General features: G+C 34.2%; 5 protein-coding genes and 1 long non-coding RNA gene across 8 annotated transcripts in view; 5 read left to right on the top strand and 1 right to left on the bottom strand.

The window, feature by feature from the left end:
• Positions 1–1,184, top strand: part of LOC120347828 (uncharacterized) — a 30,984-nt gene extending 29,800 nt beyond the window's left edge. The window contains exon 39 of the mRNA XM_078117815.1: positions 470–1,184. Within this exon, the coding sequence (XP_077973941.1) occupies positions 470–599 (130 nt within the window). The 3' untranslated portion in view covers positions 600–1,184. The remainder of the gene's footprint in view (positions 1–469) is intronic.
• Positions 1,185–2,095: 911 nt separating this feature from the next.
• Positions 2,096–3,499, bottom strand: LOC120347571 (ciliary microtubule inner protein 1-like). Its single transcript, XM_039417596.2, has 3 exons — positions 3,343–3,499; positions 3,078–3,159; positions 2,096–2,788 (listed from the first exon to the last, which is right to left on the bottom strand). The coding sequence occupies exons 1-3, from the start codon at positions 3,414–3,416 to the stop codon at positions 2,525–2,527; spliced, it is 420 nt and encodes a 139-aa protein (XP_039273530.2). The 5' UTR covers positions 3,417–3,499; the 3' UTR covers positions 2,096–2,524.
• A 1,381-nt stretch (positions 3,500–4,880) lies between these two features.
• On the top strand, positions 4,881–8,246 carry LOC120347897 (exocyst complex component 8-like). The gene has a single exon (XM_078117660.1). It carries the CDS (start codon positions 4,929–4,931, stop codon positions 7,026–7,028), a length of 2,100 nt encoding a protein of 699 aa, XP_077973786.1. The 5' UTR covers positions 4,881–4,928; the 3' UTR covers positions 7,029–8,246.
• A 73-nt stretch (positions 8,247–8,319) lies between these two features.
• On the top strand, positions 8,320–9,609 carry LOC120347898 (hyaluronidase-like). Its single transcript, XM_039418010.2, has one exon. The coding sequence runs from the start codon at positions 8,320–8,322 to the stop codon at positions 9,607–9,609; it is 1,290 nt and encodes a 429-aa protein (XP_039273944.2).
• Positions 9,606–17,490, top strand: LOC120347005 (conserved oligomeric Golgi complex subunit 8-like). Its single transcript, XM_039416806.2, has 9 exons — positions 9,606–10,207; positions 11,079–11,268; positions 11,785–11,940; positions 12,360–12,486; positions 13,052–13,215; positions 13,753–14,038; positions 14,743–14,967; positions 15,639–15,906; positions 16,498–17,490. Exons 1-9 carry the CDS (start codon positions 10,095–10,097, stop codon positions 16,823–16,825), a joined length of 1,857 nt encoding a protein of 618 aa, XP_039272740.2. The 5' UTR covers positions 9,606–10,094; the 3' UTR covers positions 16,826–17,490.
• A 471-nt stretch (positions 17,491–17,961) lies between these two features.
• LOC144429871 (uncharacterized) lies at positions 17,962–21,653 on the top strand. 3 transcript variants are annotated; one of them, XR_013479129.1, is made up of 5 exons: positions 17,962–18,080; positions 18,594–18,665; positions 18,754–18,898; positions 20,708–20,780; positions 21,482–21,653. It is a non-coding gene; the product is annotated as an uncharacterized LOC144429871 (long non-coding RNA). The 3 variants fall into 3 exon arrangements; XR_013479128.1 differs by lacking the exon at positions 21,482–21,653 and having other exon boundaries at positions 20,708–20,897; XR_013479127.1 differs by lacking the exons at positions 20,708–20,780; positions 21,482–21,653 and having other exon boundaries at positions 18,754–19,574.
• Positions 21,654–21,912: the final 259 nt, after the last annotated feature.

Genomic DNA, 21,912 nt, shown 5'->3' with positions numbered 1-21,912 from the left:
GTGTGCATATATGACCATTTTAGCTACAGTGACTATGGTGTACTTCCCAAGGGCAACTGAGCATAATATATTGCCAATGATCGCATAATATTGCGTTTTTTCACTCGACATGCTTCTGAGAAAAGGGAACTTGCTGAAATATAGATAATCAAAATAAATTGTTCACCGCCTAAATAACCATGTTACGCTGATAAAAAGTGGGTGATTTCAACAAAATTATCCTTGTAAAAATTGCACTTCTTATTAGCGACTTTTTTGGTCTTCTAAAATTTTCAGGCCACTGACTAGGTATTGACAGCTTGATTCTAGATTGTGGGTACTGTAATACTGTAAAACAAAAATCCCAATGCCTCATAATTATAAGATGACAACTAACAATGTCTTTGTATTCTGGTTGGGGCAGATAGGTCTGTGCAGTGAAACACATTTAACTTAAGTACATTAACTTTACTTCAAATATGAATTTAAGGCCGATGTCATATGCTTGTCTGCCAGTCACCTTCAAACCAACTGCAAAGGGAGAGTTTGAGGGAACTCTTGTCATTCAAACTGAAACAAATTTCAATCTTTCTGTGAAGTTGCTAGGACGTGGAATCTAATCTTTGCTTGATCACTAATTACAAAACATGATTCATGCTAAATTTTTACTTGGTATAAAACCAAAGAAGAATTGGAACTGTGTGGAGGTGGATTTCTGAAGACTTTGTCGTTTGAAAATGGTATCAAATGTTTCTATATTGTGTATGTAATATTTTAAACCACTATGATGATTGCAAAAGAAACAAGTACCGTTATAAGTACTGCCTAATAGGTTAACATTGAGACATTCTTCGTCTCTTTAAAGTATGTAACAAAAAATTTGATTCCAGGACTCTTGCTTAGACTATGAGTTTCGCATCTTTGAATTTATTATGAAATATCATATAGACATAGCTCTAAGCTGTACTATAAAGCACTGAGCTCTGTCATTAATGGTACTTTCTTTATAACACAGTGATATTCATATATTGTATTATTCTGTTTTTTTTCCCACTGTGCTAGTGATGATAGTAATGTAGTAGTCTTTACCTTTTTTTGAGAAATCAAAATTTATTCCAGTTTATTGTAATTCCATCAACTTATTTTTTTTTTCTGCTTCTCAGATACACGTTCTGTATGTTAATAAATAGATCTTGTAAAGCATAGTCTGTGGTAACTATAGATACTGGTAATTGGTTGAATACCATCAATCATTTTAGCTTTTCGGTATCAGATATTGTAGTTGCTCAGAGATATGTTTCAGTGAAAGAGCCACTAACTTCCTAATGTTTGAAGCTTAAAGATGTATGGCATGATGTGCGATGAAAACATTTTGCAGTTGGCAAAACAAATAACTCATGTTGAGTTTGAGTATTCATCTATTAAATCGTTGCTGGACATTGGGACCTGAAAAAACATCGCGGGAGATCTTAAAAATTTGCGAGTCACTGACTAACCTTAACTGAACTAAGGTAGAAATAGAATTTACGAGGCAATAGACTAACCTTAACTAAACTAAGTTTTGTTCATAAAAAGATAAAATTAAATAATATAAAAGTGTTATTCCACTTCCTTTGATCAATGTATGCCGCTGTCAGAGGTGTATTTTCAACACCGGAGCAATCAACCAACTGATATTGAACAGTCTATCTTCGCCAGCGATTGCATAGTGCCTTTGAAGTGATTAGTAGCTTTGCAATATGTTCGGTTGGCTGTGTTACATAAACGAACATCATCCCTAAAATTTTGATTTGATGATACTAAAGCCTAAAGTTTATCCCTTTCACAGCTGCCAATTGAATATACAGACTTTATATGATTGCCTTGTTATATGGTGTAATAGTAATTTCGCCTTAAATTCACCAAAGAAGTTTGGTGGCAATCCCTTAACAACGTTGTTCAAAAGTTTCTGTTAACATCAGCAATGCATTGTTTCCTCTAAATTTTGAAAATATTATTTCAAGCTGATTTGAAGGAAAAATGCTATGTCAGAAAGGCACCAACCAAGGCTACTGTTCATTGTGAGCACTTGCCAACAAACTCTTGCCAAGTTGAATTCATAGAAATACAAGTATCATCAACATGCATACCAACTTTATTAGATAACTGTGCATTATTAAATATATATGTGCTACGATTAATACAAAATGGCATTACATTGGAAGCAGTGCTTCAGATATCAACTACATAATCTCATTGAAAATATGGCAAGTGCATAATACTAAGAAAACTTGTGTATAGGCTGTGAAACTTGAGGACATAATTTGTATGAGTTGCAGACAACTAAATTATAATAGCTAACGAGTATTAGTTTCATTGATACAGTTGAAAAGTGTGACATATGAATTAGGTTAGTGAAGTGAGAAGACACCCTATACATAATTCTGCCGGAATTTGAAAGAAGATATTGTGTAAATTGCACTAAAAGTGTTGTACCGTGCAGGCTAAGTCAAAAAAAAATATTCAACTAAAAATTTATCACACTAATTAAAATAATAAAAAATATTTATATAATTCCTTCTTGTGGCCAGTTGAGCTGTTTAACAAGCCCACCCTTGCCTTTGGCATACGGTCCATATATTTCAAGACTGCAGTCTCGTTTTGTCGATCGCCAGCCAATCATTCTTGTTGTAGTTCCTGGATATGGTGGTGATTTTCCAACTTTTATGTATTTTTCAATTGGTGTGATCGGAGGTAACCTCAGCTGTTCTGGAAGTTCTACTTTGGGTTTTGACGGTTTTTCTTCCTCTGTTTCACCATCTTCTGCCAGCTGCAATAGTTGAAGCATATTTTATTAAAACAACGATAGCTATTTTATCAAGGTTCAATCACAGTACAGTGGGTACAATGGACTGAGATTGCTCACCTATACAAACACAATTTGTTACAAAACTGTGTAAATCAGTTTTTGCAGTTAAAATCAGTATACCGGTTCATATCACATAATTGATCATTTCTAGAATCTTAAATGCACATTTGTTAATCAATACAATTAATAACAAAAAACAATACAATAATGTAAAAGATTGCAGATCATTTATGAAAATTACAATTCATACCTCTCTATAAGTTTGGGTCATGAAACCCCAATTCTGAGGCCATTTCCTCGATGCTGACCACTCCATATGAACATGACTTTTCCTGAAACAAAGCAACTCCAGTGAAAATTATGATAGTCTACTGACTAGATACAGAGATCATATGAATAACGTTAGACACTACTGGTGATAGGCAGGCTACTGTCTATAAAATGTGTTGCATACTGCAAATGACACATTGTCTGGTATACCGGTATGACTTTTCCGATATCCGACTCTCACTCACCAAATCTCATCGTTGGCTACGTAGTTGCAGCCGGCAACTTGCCTCCCTACCTTCCCCGCAGCAGCAGCAGCCATTTTTGGAAAAAGTCACTCAGAAGAAATTGTGACAAGACTTGCAAGCGATCAGCTGATACAGTTACTATGGTGACTATAATCGCCACCTAGTGAGCTCATGACGGAATAAAATCGGCCGACCTTTCACCCCAAAACGTTTAACTTCCCAGACTAAATTTTTACGTTTTGCATAGTCAGATACGGTAGTGATTTCCTTTGCGTATTTCAAAAGATTTTCGAGTGCATTGAATCGGTATATCAGTATATTGGTACGGTAAATCTTATTCATAAATTATATTTCAGTATTTGACGTTTTGAAGTCATCTGGAATAGATATGGAAAATTTATTCTATCTTAACGATTGTTAAATGAGTAGCTCATTTCAGTATTCACAAATAGCATTACCGGTACCGTATTATAAATTCCCTACCGTACTCAATTATTGAGTCATAATTCAGTACTGGTAATTGTTCTAACAGGACAGTAGGAGAGAGGGTTCAGGGTCCACGAAAATACAAAATATACAGGACAAAGGCTCAAAACAGGCAAACGATCACCCAAGTCTGCAAGTTGAGCAAGCTACAAAGTCAGAAAGTGGGTCTCATGTAGTTTCGTACCTAACATACTTCTAGTGGGCGTAGCATGACAATTTTTCCTCGTTTCAATCCTAACCCCCACCTGACTACACCATCCAAAAAGTACGTCATTACGACGTCACAGTGACGTAATAGAGCCCTTCAAACTATACGAACTGCCATCCAAGACGCGCAAACGAGCACACGAAATCGAACAGTTACTTCTCTCGTTTTCTCGTCGCAACGATTCCAATAGGAGCGAGATCGATAACATCAGTCAGTTCTTCATCGTCGATTCAATTTTTCGATGGCGTAGTCAGATGGGGGTTAGGATTGACATATCAAAAAATTGTTATGCTACGCCCACTAGAAGTACGTTAGGTACGAAACTACACGAGACCCCTACAAAGTATGTATACATCGTCATACTCATACCGGTACTCGCTCTTGTTTCTGTGTTTCCTCATCTTTGTATCATTTCTCGATTTTGAGGGCATGATTTCCTTTTAGACGACAGTTCTTATATTTTGGCATGCCTTATTTCGTCACTGTGATGTCGTAGTGACATAATTTTGGATGATTACGTATCCGTTTTGATATAAAATTGAGAACATAAATTTATTTTAAATGTTTCTTTATAGGACATTGATTTGTGCTTAATAACCATGCTCTATAGTTTACAAGCAGACAAGAGCGAAATACTTTATAATATAGTATCAGCAGCAAAATGTCAACATTTTTTGTAATATCGGCTTGATTTTTTAAGGGGGAGGTGCTATACGCAATCCTGGTTATGAAAAACAATTCCTAAGCACAATCTAGAAGTTTAGAACTCAAACACATGAATTTATTAGTTTAACTTACATTTCTCTTTTGCTCCTTCTAAAGTTCAAATTTCAAACAAGTAATCTTTATTTGACAATGTTTTAGCACTGTTATAAATAATTGTCATATTAGAATGGAAAGTGCTTCTCAACCTGTGCCTAAAAAGTCTACTGCTTTAGCAAAGACGATTGGACACAGAAACTTTGATCCAAAGCAATATGCAAAGAGCATCAGTGCCCAATCAGATGGAGATAAAGATCTACAGGAGCACAAACAGAGAGTACAGACATTGGGTGAAGAAACTGCTCATATTTTGAAGAAACAAGTCTATAAATACTATGAGCAATTCATTGAAACTGCAAAAGAAATTTCTTACGTTGAGGGTGAAATGTTTCAGCTCAATCATATATTAACAGAGCAAAAGAATCTTATGGATTCGATGGCAAATATTTTTCTTATAAAAGAACAGCCACAGTATGGTGCAAATGAAAAAAAAAGCAAAGAAAATATCAAAAAAGATGAGCAACGTAAAGTTATGAGATCTTTAGTAGAGAAAGTTCAAGGGTGTCCAGATATCACTGATGTTTCTACTAGATTTCTTATTCATGATGGTGATCTTTCAGAGCTTGATATGGATAATTTTTCTCCCATTCGTAAAGTTCATCTATTTCTTTTTAATGATGCGTTGATGGTGACAACCTGGGCTGGTTTAAGAAGAGGACAACCAGTCCCTGGTAAATATAAATTTGAATGTCTTTTTGATTTGGAAAATCTGGCCGTTATCAATGCTCGAGATGCTGGACCAGTCAAATGTGCTTTCAAGATTTTGATTTTTCCTGATTCCAATATGTTTCAATGTGAAAGTTCAAAGGAAAAAAGAGAATGGCTTGACATTTTAGAAGAAACAAAGAAAAAGTTTTTGGCAGACAGAGAACATAATTCCCCTGTGTCACCTACAACTCCTATGTCACCAAATTTAGATCCGTTTAATCCTTTTTCTGAATCGCCTGGTAAATCATCAGGGTCAAAAAAGATGGAAGGAAATGCATCACTGGATAATGATAAATTAAATGAGGTTTGGATTCAAGAAATGCCTGAAGATTTAGATGTTTACATTGCCCAGCGATATTTCAAAGAAGCTGTAGAATTAGTGTTAAAGACAAAAGCCTTTTTAGATGGCATTGGTGAAAGTGCAACAAAGAAAGAAGTCGATGCTAAGTTATCAGCAAGAACGTCTCAACTTGTGAGTGTGTTGACCAAAGAACTACAAACTGCTCCTGATCGAAGTCATCGTGGTGGTCCCAGAGCAGCACGGAATCCTGTTTTGCTTCTCATTAAGCTTGGGGAAAGTACCAAAGCCTGTCAGTTATTCCTACACAATCGCTCTAGTGCAGTTTCATATGCTCTTAAACAATTAAGAACGGAGGGATATCTTCAATTATACATTGCTAAAATGTGTAAAGTTTTTTTTAACAATCTAAAAGAAACACTCAAAGAATTTGAAACTGCTTTTAAAGATCATCCGGGTTGTTACTCTACTTTTGTCGTTTGGTCACAAACGGAGATTAAAGTATTTGTTGGAAAAATTTCGCAACAAGTTTTCACTAGAAAAGCTGATATTGCTGAAATAGGAGACTGCACAAAAACTGTGTTTTCTCAAAGCAAGGCTGTTCATATCATTGGATTAGATTTGGATTTTGCTGTTACTTCACTACTTGTACAAGACATTGAATCAACAATCATAGATCATAAGCAAAAATTGATTGATGCTATTAAGCTACGTAGCTCTGAAGAATTGTGGAAACCAACTAATGCTAAGACACCACAGGCTCTTTTGAAAATACAAGAAGAAATGACTGGATATGGAATTTTAAACATTGGTCAATATTGCTTTGATGATTGCTTCTGCTATCTCACACTTTCAACATTAGCTTTTACAAGAGCCATTGTTATTCATGTGGACAGTGTGATAAAAATGTACCTACCGGAAATTCAAAAACTTCTTCTTGATTCTGTTGAAGAAATCGAACGATGCTACACTGATTTTGTTGCTGGTTGTCTCCGCTGTGAACAGGAAAGACCTGAGAAAGCACGGCTCATCAAACGTAATGCCATGTTTGTTGCCGAGTCATTGTTGCCACTGATAGAAAACAAAATTCAAAAATGTGTTTTACAAATTCCTAAACAACTCACTGATCTGAGAAGAGATTTTATTAAACAAACTTCTAGTTAGTGGAGAACTTTTTTTTGCTTGAAAATTGTTCCAAATACTATGAAAGCTAGGTTGTATATTTTTTTACTTTGTATCATGCTCAAATTATTTCTATTATGCCTGATTCGCATTATAATATGATGGAAACTGTACAACTATGTTGGGTTGAATTGTTCTGTCAGTAATTATTCCCCCAGGTGCTGATGAATAGACAAGGAATATGATTGAACAATAATTTTTTTAAAATAGATACGGGGGAGATATGTTGTGTACCCCACTGACATTTTTTTCAATCACTGCCTGTTGTAATAAAGGATGATATTCGAATTAAAAATTGACTTTCATTCACTACGAAAGAGAAATTTGCTTCGAACAATAATATTTGTGAAAGTAGATTTGGGGGAGATATACCGGTAGATACTGTACTTCAACTACATTATTTTCAATCACTGCCTGTTTTGATAAAGAATAATATTGAAATGATAATATGATTTTCATTCGCTAAAAAATATATACGGATGTTGAGAAGCACTCATAAATAAGTGAGCTGTATATCACTTGATTTAATCAATGTGAAATGATAGAAATGCATTCAAAAAAATTATTTTTTTGCTATTATTCAGGATTTTGAGACATATTGTCTGTCGCAACAAACAGCCACATTAGATCAAATTCAATTTCAATATCTACCAAGTATAATCCTCTTCAACTCTCTATTATTCAGATTTGTGCTATTGTGAATCTTCATTTAATGCGCTATTGTTTTTAGTGACTTTATAACATGATTCTGCTACGTATTGCGGACTTCTGAGTAGTTTTTTTGTCAACCAATTTTAAATTAATTTAGAATTTGTTTCATTTTATATGGCTCCAGAATTTGTGCAATATGTTTTAATACACATTATAATAGATGTCGGTAATTTTTGATGGAACTGATTTACAATCGTTTAAATTGAAGATTTCTGCATAAAAACATTTCGATGGTTTGCCGTTGATAAAAAATATAGTTATTGAGAGTTGTTGATTATTGCACTTTCATTCCATCTCTATTCAATGTTTTGAATCTGGCCCATTTCATGTGATTTTGTATCAATTATATGTAAGATCTGCTTTTTATGATTTGAATTGTTAATTAAATTAAAGCAAATAAAACTGATAAATATTTACTATTTGAGCCTATACTCTATACTACTATATGGCACTGTTCATTTTTCAATATTATCTGTACTTATATTTAGAGTATCAGGATAAAATGTTTAGAATATTAGGCTTGGCCTTCATTTTGTGTTGGATTACTTTGTCTACATGCCACATGAAGAGAGACTACATTGAAAGCAAACCTTTCATCCACAATCCTCCACTCGTCGACAAACCTTTTGTATTTGTATGGGATGTTTCGAGCGATTTATGTGAAGAAAAATTTGGGGTAAAACTGAACTTAGACTATTTTGATATTATCCACAACAAGAACAAAGGACAATTGGGTGAAAATCTTGTTATATTTTATCAAAACAATTTGTCCAAATTTCCATATTTTGATCGGAAAACAGGACAAGCTGTCAATGGTGGTCTACCGCAAGCGGCAAATTTAAAATCAATTTTAACTGACTTTGAGATCACTGTGAATAAACTTATACCAGATAAGGACTTTCAGGGTTTAGCTATTCTGGACTGTGAATTATGGCGAGCATTATTCAGTAGAATGGGTGATTCATTGATGAAGATATATCAACAAAAATCAATAGAATCGATAAAACATAAACACCCTGATTGGAACGAAGCACAACAACTTCGGTGGGCGACATTGGAATATAACTTAGCGACAGAAAGAATTTTAAAACCAATACTAGTACTTGGAGAGATTTTGAGGCCTCATGCATTGTGGGGTTATTATTTGTATCCAGATTGTCGTTATTACAACATGACTAAAAAAGATATGATCTGCTCAAATTTGGAAATGAAGAAAAATACTGAAATACAATGGCTTTTTGATGAAAGCACCACATTGTATCCTTCTGTATATTTACCTGAATTTTACAAAGACAAAGACTTCGTTAAAAATTATGTTGCAAATAGAATTCAAGAAGCAATGAGAGTTGATGATGCAAGGTTTAGTAATGTTAGTGCTCCTGTATTTTCATATCATATGCTATCATATAAAAAGACAATTAAATTTTTGGACTCTCAAGATCTTCTAGATAGTATTGGCATTGCAGCGGTTCTTGGTGAATCGGGAGTTATATTTTGGGGTGGAAATAATATGGGTAATTCAATTGAGGCTTGTCAAAATCTTAGTAACTATATAGATAACTTTCTTGGTCCCTACTGTAAAAAGTTGTCTGACGCTGCCACACGTTGCAGTAAGGATAACTGTAATGGTCATGGTAGATGCGTTATTTCTAAATTTGTAGATAATCATAGAGTATCTAAAAGAAGATTTCTTTTTATCGATGAAGTTATGGATATTGTAAGTAAGCTTTCTGATAATATTTATAACATGTATGATGCGTTGCAAGGTGTTGAGTACAGTGCTAATGCACCTAGAGTGTCTTGCCAATGTTTTACTTCATGGAAAGGAGAACATTGTGAAATATCATTGTGATGCAGAAGTTATGAAGCATAATTTGCTCGTGTTACAATACTATCATCAGCATATATTCAAAAATTACCAGGCAAACTTCAAGAAGTTATCATTTGGTCGAATACGGATACTGCTTAATTGGAGTATTTTCTATTTGAACCTATTACTCTTACCACCATTCTCTGGGCATTGTTATACCTCTGTTTTCTTTTTTTATAAAACAATGTTAAATCATAGTTTTATATTTTTAATATTCACTTATTATTAATCTCAATACAATGATCATACTATTTCAGATCTATTTTTAATGGTCTCCCATTTTCCTAAAATATTTGCAATATTGTCACTGTACACTTTTTTATTCCTGCCACGAGATTATGCCATCTTGCCTAGATCAAGTCTGCCAATGTTTAGATGTGCACATGCCAGTTCATTTCTCTTTCCTTTCCTCTTTTCCTGACTGACTAACTGTTATATCACATCATGCAAAATTTTTCATATCATATATGTTTAGAATTATCCCAGAAATATTAGACATAATGAGCTCTACAACTTCGAAGATTGATATTGATGATGAAAGTGTTTTAACATCTATTTTTAAAGATTCATTTCCAGAAAGGTATTGGAAAATTTTTTGTGCCATAATACCATGTGGAATTATTCAGACTATATTTCGGGAAAATAAGAATTTTAATGGTTTAATATGGCTTCCAACTATTGTATCTCTCAATTATTTTACAGACTGAGGTTTGGACATTTTGATTTGGTACCAAGTTGGTTTATGCTCATCCATTATTATCTAGGGCAGGGTTTCCCAAACTGTCTTTCTTTAATGACTGATTTAAAGCCATTGAATATTTTTGTTAGAACATTGCAGACGAAATTGCTTTCAGAAAGGGCAATTAGAAAAACCTACATGTTTGAGGCAACGTTTTCATCTTTTACCAATTCAGGTCGAGACTTGCCGTTGAGTCGGATTTACGAGTTTGCTTATCACAAATTGCTACGACAATTAATAAATTGTGCAGTCGAAAGCAATCTCATCTGAGACATTAATATCGTTCGTGTTATTGTGATGTAAATGAAACATTACCATTCCTCATTGGTTAGGTACAGGAATTGATACGGCATAGAATGGGGGTTCGTCAAAAACTAGATTCTAAATAGGGGTCCGCGGCTCGAAAAGTTTGGGAAACACTGATTTAGGGCGTGACTCCCCCCAAAATGGAAACAATGATTTTTCTAGTTACTTCTATGAAAAAGAAAAGAACTTATTTAACACTTGAACTTCTGCTTGTGTGTGATTGTACCCAAAAGATTGTGTAATCTGGGACGCTTTTGCACAAAATTTATGTTTCTATAAAATACATTCCAAATGGCCCAGGATCTGTTTTTGGGGGTCGCCCTTTATTTCTCGTTATTTACGATTTTCAAAAAAATTTCATTTTCATTGTTTTCGATTATGTATATTATTTTTTATATTGTTACAGTTGGAGGAGTGACCCAGAGTTTGTTACTTATTTGTCGGAGTTGAGTTCTTATGGAATTGAAAAATTAAATCGGGAGCCTGATAGACTGGATGAAGAAAAATCTCATGTATTAGAACAAACACAAGATCTTGCATTTCATAATTATAAAACCTTCATCAAAACTGCTGAGTGCTCAAAGGATATTTTTCAAGTCAGTACTTCATTTTCTATTTATTTAGCTATACTGTGTCGTGATTGAAAAATTAAATAATTACCGGTAATAAAAAAAACATTAATAGAAGGCGTAATTACCAGATTTTACATTAATCTCTCTCTCTCTATATATATATATATACCAGTGAAGTCTTATTCTCCTGACATATTATTCATAGCTAAAACAATGCCTTCTGACTAGGAGCTTGAGGCGAAAAGCGTGTCAACTTAACTACAATGGCATCGCAGGGTAAAATCTCGGGTTCAAATTCCATGCCTACTCCCTCACCCAGAGTGTAATAAATTGGGTAGGTAATGCCCGACTGAAAATATTCTACTCCTTTCAAAGTATAGTAACTCTTTTCCGAGCAGCGACTGCTTGTGCAGAGACTTGTTCAGAGTAAAAGACCTATGAATACCGGTACATTGCAAAAAAAATAATAATACGGCTGCTTGTGCCTGTAGAAATAATTTTTCAAAGTATTACAGATTGATGAGTTGTTCTCAATTTCAGGATTTTAGCCTTATTGAAGACAGGCTTGAAGGAATGATTGATAAACTTCCTTCATTATCAGAAAAAGCCAAATCCTTCATGCAAGCTGCACAAAATATTGGGGCATCGCGAAGATCTAATTCATTAACTTTAACAAGACACACTCAAATTCTTGAGGTATGATCTATTGGTATACTTCAATTTATAAAAAAAAAATATACAACTTGAAGACTGTGTGAAGTATTTTAATAGTTATTTGCAGGCAACTTAAATGTACCATTTTATTTAGAAAGGATTCATTACTTCTTTTGGTATCAAAAGTATAGGACCAACCACTTTTTTAATCTTTCGCTTCCATGTCAGGCTCACTATAAATGTAACTCTTTGAAATAAAATATTTTGCTATGAATTCTACGCTACAAATAAAACTATCGGTAGGTTTTATTACACTGTCTTAATAAAAACAGATGGAACATCCAACAGAAACTTTGAAATTTCAGTATAAGTGTCCTTAATAAGGATAGCTGGAAACAAATTATTCATGGTATGTTGCTTAAATCAGCATCTGTCACCCGTTTTCTTATGTTTATTTTTAGATTCTTGAAATTCCACAACTAATGGACACATGTGTTAGGAATCAATATTATGATGAAGCATTAGAACTTATGTTTTATGTGAAAAGAATGGAAAAGAAGCACATCATCACTGATATACCAGTACTAGGTTTGTTATGTGATGTTGTAAATTGGTGATTATTTTCAAAATTCCCACTTTACAGTTGTTTACTAGTGTCTAGTACCGTACATGTTTTTGTGTTACTTTTGTTTTTGTCATTAAGAGCAATGGAGATGTACCGCATATTCTTGCATATAAGCCGACTCCCTAACAAAGTCTCTGAAATGATAAATTCATAAAACTTCACATATAAGCCGACCTTACAGACTGTTATTGCCTTCATAGCAGCGTGAACACGCAAGCGACACACGCAAGCATGACAAACAATCACAGGCTGTTATCGCTGTCATAGCGTACCAAGCGCGTACCTTCGTGTGTGTGAGTGCGCACTCTTATCACGATAACTTAGCATGGTAAGAGTTGTAGCTGTTGGAATTAAGTTAGCATAATGTCATTTCGTTTGAGTGCGATCAGAGTTATTTGCGTATAAGCCAACCCCTTAGTTTGGCAACTTTTTTTAGTTTAAAACTCTGCGAGGGTACATGGTAAGTTTTGTCGATCGTTTGGTTTCTTTTTAGCTCCTTTTCAAAATATTGTCTTTGTGAATGTACAGGAAGTATTATCAATGATGTCAAGAAATCTGCTCAACTAATGCTACATCATTTACTCTCACAACTTCGAACTGGAATACAATTGCCGGCCTGTTTACGTATAATTGGATATTTGAGACGTTTGGATTGTTTCAGTGAAGTGGAACTCAGATTGAAGTTTTTACAGGTATTTACCTTTTTGTCTTGAACAAAATTTCACTTTGTAGACTGGAAAAAATACGGCTTGATCCTGAGAACTGGGCTATATCTTTTTTATCTTTGGAGAAGGATTTTATCAGTGACTGTCATTGCAGTTATTTGCTTTCAAGTTATGTTATTTTACTGCGACTGTATCAATTTTATCAGCTGTATGAAAAAAGCTTCTTCTGATGCACGAGATATCACAAAATTATCTTCTGCAGGATTGACAAATATTTGGCTTGAGTTTCAAATATTGACTTCTGCTTCAGACGATCGGTGCAGTCACAAAATCTCAAATTTTAAAATTTGTTGTTTGCGAGCTTTTCTGGGTTTAAATTGTGTCAATTACAAAACCAGCTAAAGAACTATTCTCTATACCAATGGTTCTTAACCATTTGCAATTTACGAACTTGCTGTACCCCTATGCTATTCTATGCTAACTTTTCAATCAACTACTGACATCAAACTAGTCAGCACTAGGTTTTTAAAATTAAACAGCTGCCAAATTTCTTTTTTTCCACAGGCTCGCAATTCCTGGCTAGAAAGCATACTTGATGCGATTCCAAATGATGAAGCTTACACTCATGTTACCAGAACAATCGAAGCCTGTCGAATCCATCTATTTGACATTGTTACTCAATACAGAGCAATTTTCTCTGATGAAACAGATCTGGCATATTCTTTCTTACCAACACAAAAAGGAAATGATAATTTGCAAGACAAACCTAGAGACACTTCAGTATTTCACAGCTGGCTAGTGTACAGGATTTCAATATTTTTGGACACATTAGAAAAAGATCTAGCAAAGGGTATCTATTTATGATTTTTATATTGACTATGTTGTTATTGGTTTTACTAACAAAATTTTTTTTAGTGTGTGCTTGAACTTGATGAAATTGTAACTATGGTAGACAGTAATATTTTGATTATGGATTAGATTTTAAAGAGAACTGTAACATTAAGCTCCTCCGATTGACAACTAGTATGTATCATATGCTGTATGGTTCTTTTAGTTGTGTTTACTTCTTCTAATTTATTGACATCATTGGCAGGAGTATCCTTGAGCGTGATAAATTGAGTAGGCAATGCCGAACCCTAAAAATTCCAGTTCTTCCCAAAATATCTCAGTGAGTGCTTACAGTCTTGTTCAAAACAAAAGGCATGAAATAGGTGTTGTATAGTAAAATAATTCTAAAAACAAAACGAAATTTATAACATTCAATTATCTACTTCAATTTGCTGTTTTTGTTAAATTGCTTTCAAAGTACGGCCCGATTGTAAATCGCGTTTTTCTGTGTTTGTTTTATTTTTTTGGTGGGCGTTTAGTACATTGTACGCTTTTTAACTTTTTTCAAGTTATGCCCGTCTCACAGGTATCTCTGCAATTTGTTTTGTCTGTTTACCCTTTGTATTGTTTAAGTCAGAGAACCAAAATAAATGATGGATTGAAATTGTAAAATACTAGCTTATCAATCACTAACACAGCTTTGTAAACTGAATTTTACTTATCTAGGAGTTGGAAACAGACTTGATTCTGTTCTTGGACAATGCATGTATTTTGGATTATCATTCAGTAGAGTTGGGGCAGATTTTCGCGGACTTTTAATTCCCAGATTTCAGAACGCTGCCCACTCTATGTTCAAACAAACAATTGATGCTGCTACACAAGAGTTTGCGACTGATATGATGTCATTTTCACTCATTACAACTTCTATTGCATATAATCAATCAATGACAGGTATGGTACAATATCATAGAGATAGTCAAGATGGAATGGTTACTATTATGAATTTTTTAAACAATTTTTGAATGGAAGATATATTCTGATTTGGGCTGTTTCTGAAAATAGCCTTGCATCATCAACTGAATCTTTAGGAGTAATTTGAAAGTGCATTACCAATTCATTGTTTTGGCTTGTCAGATGGAAATTTTGTTTTATAAGAAAACGAGGTATTGAATGTAGATACTTTAAAATTTTCTCCAAGCTAGAAATTTTCAACTCCATTGAAATTGAAACTAATATTGTTGATTTTTTAACATAAACTTGGCCTGTGCATTGTTTTGATAAGTTGTTGTTCTTCTTGGGGTTGTGAAAAATCATTTTTTGCATCTGATAAATCAATCAATTTTTGGGATTCGAAGATGGAAGATGTTGCTCGTCTGATGCTACTCTATTTTTTCTAAATTTACGTGACCATTTCACGAAAAGTTATTTCATACGAAATTTTTCTGGTTTTTATAATTTACAGACACAACCTCATATTATATTCAGTACAATTCTTTTAACACTCAGCTGAAATTTAGCTGACGTTGTGGCGGCCATATTAATCCCTTATGTCCACGTATTTGAGCATAGCTCTCTCGTATTTAATGAAAAGTTTCAAACTCATTTTCTATTTCTATCAACAGGATCAATGACATCCAGCATGTCTGCGAGTTATGGATCATCCACTAATTCTCCACCTGCATCTCTCCTAGAATTTCCACCTCTAGGCGTTTATCTTAATAATGTACTTGCTGCTTTCAACGACTTAAGACTATGCTGTCCTGTTGCTCTTGCACCTCTTGTTCCAGCCACACTAATGGAATCTTTGCGATGTGTAGTCGCAGATATACTTGGATTCTATCATACAGAAGAAGCTGCTTTTAGTGACAAGGAAAGGATAGCTTTTAACAGGTATAGGATGAAATTTATAATATCTCTTCTTTGTTTATTACACCAGGGCTTCTCAAACTCTTGGTGTTATGAAGCCCCTGAAGATGGTGACTATTATTTACGGCGCCCCACAATAAATTTATAAAAACAAAAGCAAAAAAATTATCCAAATCAATATTTTAATAGTAAACGAACAGCTCACGGAGCCCTTAAGGTTTTCTCACGGAGCCCTAGGGCACCGTATGGAGCACTTTGAGAACCTATGCATTACACTGTCTCTCGAGTCTACGGGTCATTCCCGAGTCCCAAGTCAAGTTTATTTGCTACTGGGTTTGGGATGAGTCACAATGATACGAAGACTCAAAACATTTGTGTCTTTCCTTGAAACCAATATTTTTTGATAATTATACGATATTGTCGATTTTAAGCGGCAACCAATTAGTTATTTTATTTTTTCAATGCAAAAGTAGTCAACGTTATAAATTTATTCCTTCAAAGTTTTTATTACGCTTTTCAATGACTATATTTGAGTCCAAAGTTAATTTCGAGTCTCAACTGTGTTGAGAAGAGTTTGAGCCGTCTTAACTATAAACTACTATATTTTGCATTCAGATATTGCACTGCTTTTTGTCAAGACATGATCCCACATATAGAAGAATGCTTGACGTTACTTTTTCCTTCCAATGAGATTGGGAATATGTTTGGCATAACACCCTCACAACTCAAATCTAAATTTGGAAAAATTGGTCACATGGACACTGCGGATATCATACGACCACTTGAGCCATTTTTACCTGCAAAAGAAGAATTGGTTCTAGATTCAGGTGACAACAATGTAACAACTGAAAATGAAAAACAGGAGAATGGTGTTGATGAATCAGTACAATCTGATGATAAGGAATCTGGATTGAGAATGAATGTAACTGGAGAGTCTAGCTGATTTCAACATCAGTGATAGCATACTGATAGTGAAATACAAGATTGTAGTAGTGAGCTAACTTGAGGTGTTCACCTACCCCAGTGTTTCTCGAACTATGTTCCGCAGTGTTTCAAGAGCTTCATATGACAGGGATCGGAATTACAACTAAATAGGTCATCATGGCAATCTCGACCGTACTTTGTTGCCTCCGAGTCTTAAATTTGTCTCCGAAAAGGCGAACAGGCCTTGCTGTCTAAATAGGCAGACAGTCCTTGTTCGTGCCAGTCTGAAAAGCATGGCAGTCAACCGTTCAGTATCATTAACAGTCGGCCTATGACTTTGCTCTGAGCGGGTATTTCGATAAAATAACAGATGGGTGACCGAAATTGAAATTCATGATGTGGCATCAATGAAAAGCAGCTGCAAAATTGCAACTGCACTCTCGGATTCATCGTGGCTGATTTACATTATTTTGCATTCCTTATTTAGTATTATTCCGATATGATAAAGTCTTATGTTTGTGAAAATATAAAGTATGAATTGAAGTGTTCCTAAATGTTAGTTTGTTGGGATGCTAACGGCACTTGTACTTCATTCAATTCATGTATCGTTTTGATTGTCTTTGTATTTTGGTGCAATAAAGTTGCTGGTAATAAAGAAGATTTGATGTTAGAAGACTGAGAATAATTTATGTAAAATGTAAGAATTTATTGTTAGGAATACATTACCACGCTTGTTGGAGGATCTTGCAGAGAAGATTTCTATGCAAATAAATGGTTGTTTGCTAAAAAGCAGGTGAAACTGTTTTGGATCATATTCATGCGGTAATTAATGCAAACCCCAAATTAATTTTAGAAATCTGATCTGGACCTTTCTTCAGTTTCTGCAAAATTTGATGTGAAAGCCACCACTTATAATATAGCATTAATTCTATTCATTATTCGAAAAAAGAGTTTGGATGGTGTATATTGTGCTAGATAATGAAATCCCACAAGCAATTAATCTGCAGAAGTTCTCAAGCTCCAATCCTGTGAGTATTAATTGTGTCCGTGTGAGCAATGACATTAAACAACATGATGCGCAACTCCGGCATTTTTGGCCGAAGATCGTATTCGATAGCACGCTCCAATGCACATACTTGACGAGACGAAAATGAGCGGATGTGTGTTGCTTTCAAGGCATAGCACGAATGGTGTTCGAGCCTGCTTCGACAATTGTTGTGGTTTTTAATGATATGTGGAAAATTGAAGGTAAAAAGAAATCGGAAAAAAGTAAGGTGAATACTATTGTTGTATATCACACCCGGGCATCGCACTGTTAAGTACATGCGGGAAAGCCAGCTTTTGTCAAATACTACGAAGTTTATAATTCAGTACGGTACGTAGTTGGCCATCTGCCGAAATTGCATATTTACTTACCCCTTATGGTTTCAAATAGTTCATGCACCTCCATTTAGATTTTTTTAATCAGTGAGGATATATACTTATTGCTGTAACATACTATTGCTCATTCACTTTTATTTGCGTATTGAATCAACGGGTTAACAAGTTCACCTAAAATTTCACTCATACCGGTCTATATTGTATAGTCTGATCTCTCAAGTATTTGGAGCCACGAATGCTTATAATTTTCTGACTAAACCCCTTTATTAGTTGGTTTATATACCAAATCCAGGAAAACATTTTTTACAAAAAACATAAGATATTGGGTTTATTAGCTTTTCCATTTTGAATCATATAGACTGCTTTATTTATTCTTAACGAAAATTAATACATCTCCTCTCCTACAGATGTGAAAGTTGTGGACAGACCTGTCTAAGCATTGTGAGACTCCTGCAGCACAAGAGGCAATAGCAATAATAGTGAGTATATCAATCAAGAAATTAGGCCGACATAAAACAAAACTTTCAACTATTCGTCTAACCTCAATTTCCTATTATTTATTCACAGGACAACTGTAGCTGAAGGGGAGATATCAGAAGTCTGGCGACATATCAGTGACAGTTTGATTCCAAGAAATATGATTAGAATACTCCATAAATGTTTGCAATAGAAGAACAACCTATGGAGGAATGCAAAGACATTTGACCCTCCGGTAAAGTTGTGTATGGCCCCTACATCCTGCAGGGCTTGAGGGAAATAACTAAAAATTCCAAAGCGTAAGATTGCATAAGCGGTCTTCTTTGTAAAAAGGCACAAAACATGCCAGACATACTTAAAACAGCTTTGAAAAATGAGGATTACGGTTCACTGACTACACCTGTGTTATATTTGGTTCATCAAATTTTGGTAGTACTATAGAAGAAATTCAGGAAAGGGTATAATCATGATTCATTATAAAATAATGTTATATATTTTAGACAACTTCAATCTAGACCAGGGATGTCAAACTCGCGGCCCCAGAGAACTTCCAGTGCGGCCCTCGAACGCTTAACAATAATTGTAATAGTATTTTGGAATTTTTTTTTTATTTAAATGTAAAAGATTTTTCAAACCTTTTAAAGTGAAATTGAATATTCACACAGAAAACAATTTACTGAAAGTAGTTTTAGAAAGTTAATTTTTTTTTGTTCACATTTTGACTCAATTAAGAATACACATCAAGCTAGCAAAAGAATACTGAATAAAACACTTGAGTGATTAAATTAAAGTACACGAAGAAGGTGGCATTTTCGAAGAAAATGGGAGTTGCAATATTTCTGCATTTCACAAAATTCTGAAGCACATTGTTAAATTTGTCATATTTCCATCAGTACAATGAAAAAACACAATAAGCTCAGCCGTCAATATGACAAATTCGAAGACCAACTCCGAACAGAAAATTTCCATGTGTTTGTATATTAATATAAATATACAACGACTTAGTTACTAAAAATCAGTATCAATAATAATTCAAGCAATCCTATGCCATGCAATGTAGCGTGAAATGTCTTGTCGAAAAAATCTGTCATTTTTATTTTTACTGATCTATACATGAAATGATAAAAGTAACTTTTTTGCATTACTGGAATTAATTAAACTTTTGCAAAGATACAGATTAACCCATGATCATGTCACCTCGTTAGTTAGAGTTGGTACTATAAAATCATTTCAGCCTGGCCTTAGTATGCTGGTGACACAAAGAAGATGACAAACGTCAGGACAAATGTAATTAAAAAAACATTGAGTTTATACTGTAGTATTTTTGTTAATTTTAGGTTCATATATTTAGATTAAGTCATTTTTAGTGTATATTTTATTCTTTCCTTAACCAAGGCTTGTTCAAAAATGATTTTGATGGTTGTACATGGAATTTTATGATTTTTTGTAATAAATACAGTAACTTGCAATAATAGTGGAATGCAAATATTAATATGTTATTGCATTTGAAATTAAAGAAAATAATAAAACTTAATCCAACTGATTAGTTGCATCACAATATATGTCACAAACTAAAACTATCTGAAAAATATCTCTCGAGTATACATTATCAAAAACTGTTTGCGGCCCTTTTGACAATTTCCAACATGCAATGCGGCTCTCGAAACCCATGAGTTTGACACCACTGATCTATTCTAGAAGATTCAAGCATTCCTTTGGGAAATAATATCACTTCAATTAAATTGAAAAAAAATCTCGCTATATTAAATACAAAACCGTTGCTATCATAAAGGTAAACCAATTCAGCCACTCGGAATATATTGGCCTTCACAAAGCAATGGAGGCAGAATTGAGGATTCATGAGCTATGAAATTTTGTTATTTTCTTTGTCTTGAACTTTTCATACTCCACAGCCTCTATTAATTTTTTTATTCAATTTTAATTACCATGTGATGGTCATACATACTGTATCTTTGTATTTTCTGTCATGATGTATTATCTCAATGTGTCAAACTTTTAATTAGTGTGTATATTTTGCTTTCAGATGACATGAATGTATTGTCTTGCTTATTACCTCAGCTTGGAGTATTGACAAGAAAAAAGTGCCCGTAAATTACGTAAAAAATGTTTAACTCTTTGATATAATCAGAATTCACATTTAATAGGAATTATAAACAGCCAACAATCAATGAGAATTATATGCAAAATTCCTCAGATTGAATTTGTCTTCTAAAATCGGAGGAAGGCAGAACATATAGGTAGTCTCCATTCACACAAGTCTTTCAAGAAGACTTGCTCGAGACAAACTAAATGAGCATCGTCAGGTGATTGGTATGGCTGCAAGTTGAATCAGCCCTGCAATCTCCTGCATAGAAGATAATATTAATTAGCGGGCTATGAGAGACACAAACCTATCTACGAGGCATTATGTACCAGTAATGTTACCTACGATTAACTGAATATGTAATATGTCTAATAAATTCACCTACTAAAACAAGTTCGATAGGTGCAAACTTTGTGTTATGGAATTGTATCACAGCACCTTTAAGAGAAGTAAAAACAGTTTTGCTGTTTTGTATGACACCCTCTTTAAATGAAATTTCAATGTTTAAGCGCAAACATTAAAATTACTAACTTTGAACTTTGTCATTATCTGCAAAATGTTTCACACAAATCTTTACGCTATCGCGTTTGTAATATTCTCTGATAAAAAAAACGTCTATGATGTTCAGAATTACTCTTCACAGCTTATCTGCCATTCCAGCTTTCCAAATGAGCAAAACTTCTCAGATATAGAGATTATTTTCTTTCGTTACAGGCGCAAAAAGGCAGGTACTACACGTAAAGAAGACGCCGAGTAGCAAAAGCAAGCGGAAAACCGTCGCGAAAGGCGACGAGAAATATGTGCATTGGAGCGTATCATGAAATACAATCTTTTGCATGTAGTCTTATGGAGTGACGTCAGAGTTGCCTATCATGTTGTTTAATGTCATTGGTGTGAGAAACTCATCACCACAAAGTCATTCATGTAATCGCCTGCTATCTGATTATTGTTTTTGCACTCCCGTGAGTCCCATCCCTTTTGTGACCTTGTAGATATTTCTGTTGAATTTTATCCATGATTCCTTAGTCAGTTCTAAAGCAATTATTCCCAACGTTTTCAGTGCTACACACCCTTTTGATGGTTTGCCCGGAAGTTGTTGAACTTTTTCAATGGAAACTAATAATATCGTTTATATACAAGTGGCT

Source organism: Styela clava, chromosome 11, assembly GCF_964204865.1.
Source record: "Styela clava chromosome 11, kaStyClav1.hap1.2, whole genome shotgun sequence".
Classification (NCBI taxonomy): Eukaryota; Metazoa; Chordata; class Ascidiacea; order Stolidobranchia; family Styelidae; genus Styela; species Styela clava.
The sequence above is the reverse complement of the archived record's forward strand: the minus strand, read 5'-3'. Positions and strand labels throughout refer to the sequence as shown.

Bases quoted from the DNA above. Each gene is read 5' to 3' on its own strand.
- LOC120347005 (XM_039416806.2), top strand. From the start codon at position 10,095: ATGTTTAGAATTATCCCAGAAATATTAGACATAATGAGCTCTACAACT. The intron at 11,941-12,359 runs GTATGATCTATT...GTTTATTTTTAG, and splicing joins GACACACTCAAATTCTTGAG to ATTCTTGAAATTCCACAACT. The intron at 12,487-13,051 runs GTTTGTTATGTG...GTGAATGTACAG, and splicing joins CACTGATATACCAGTACTAG to GAAGTATTATCAATGATGTC.
- LOC120347897 (XM_078117660.1), top strand. From the start codon at position 4,929: ATGGAAAGTGCTTCTCAACCTGTGCCTAAAAAGTCTACTGCTTTAGCA.
- LOC120347571 (XM_039417596.2), bottom strand. From the start codon at position 3,416: ATGGCTGCTGCTGCTGCGGGGAAGGTAGGGAGGCAAGTTGCCGGCTGC. The intron at 3,160-3,342 runs GTGAGTGAGAGT...GCTTTGTTTCAG, and splicing joins GTAGCCAACGATGAGATTTG to GAAAAGTCATGTTCATATGG. The intron at 2,789-3,077 runs GTATGAATTGTA...CAACTATTGCAG, and splicing joins TGACCCAAACTTATAGAGAG to CTGGCAGAAGATGGTGAAAC.
- LOC120347898 (XM_039418010.2), top strand. From the start codon at position 8,320: ATGAAGAGAGACTACATTGAAAGCAAACCTTTCATCCACAATCCTCCA.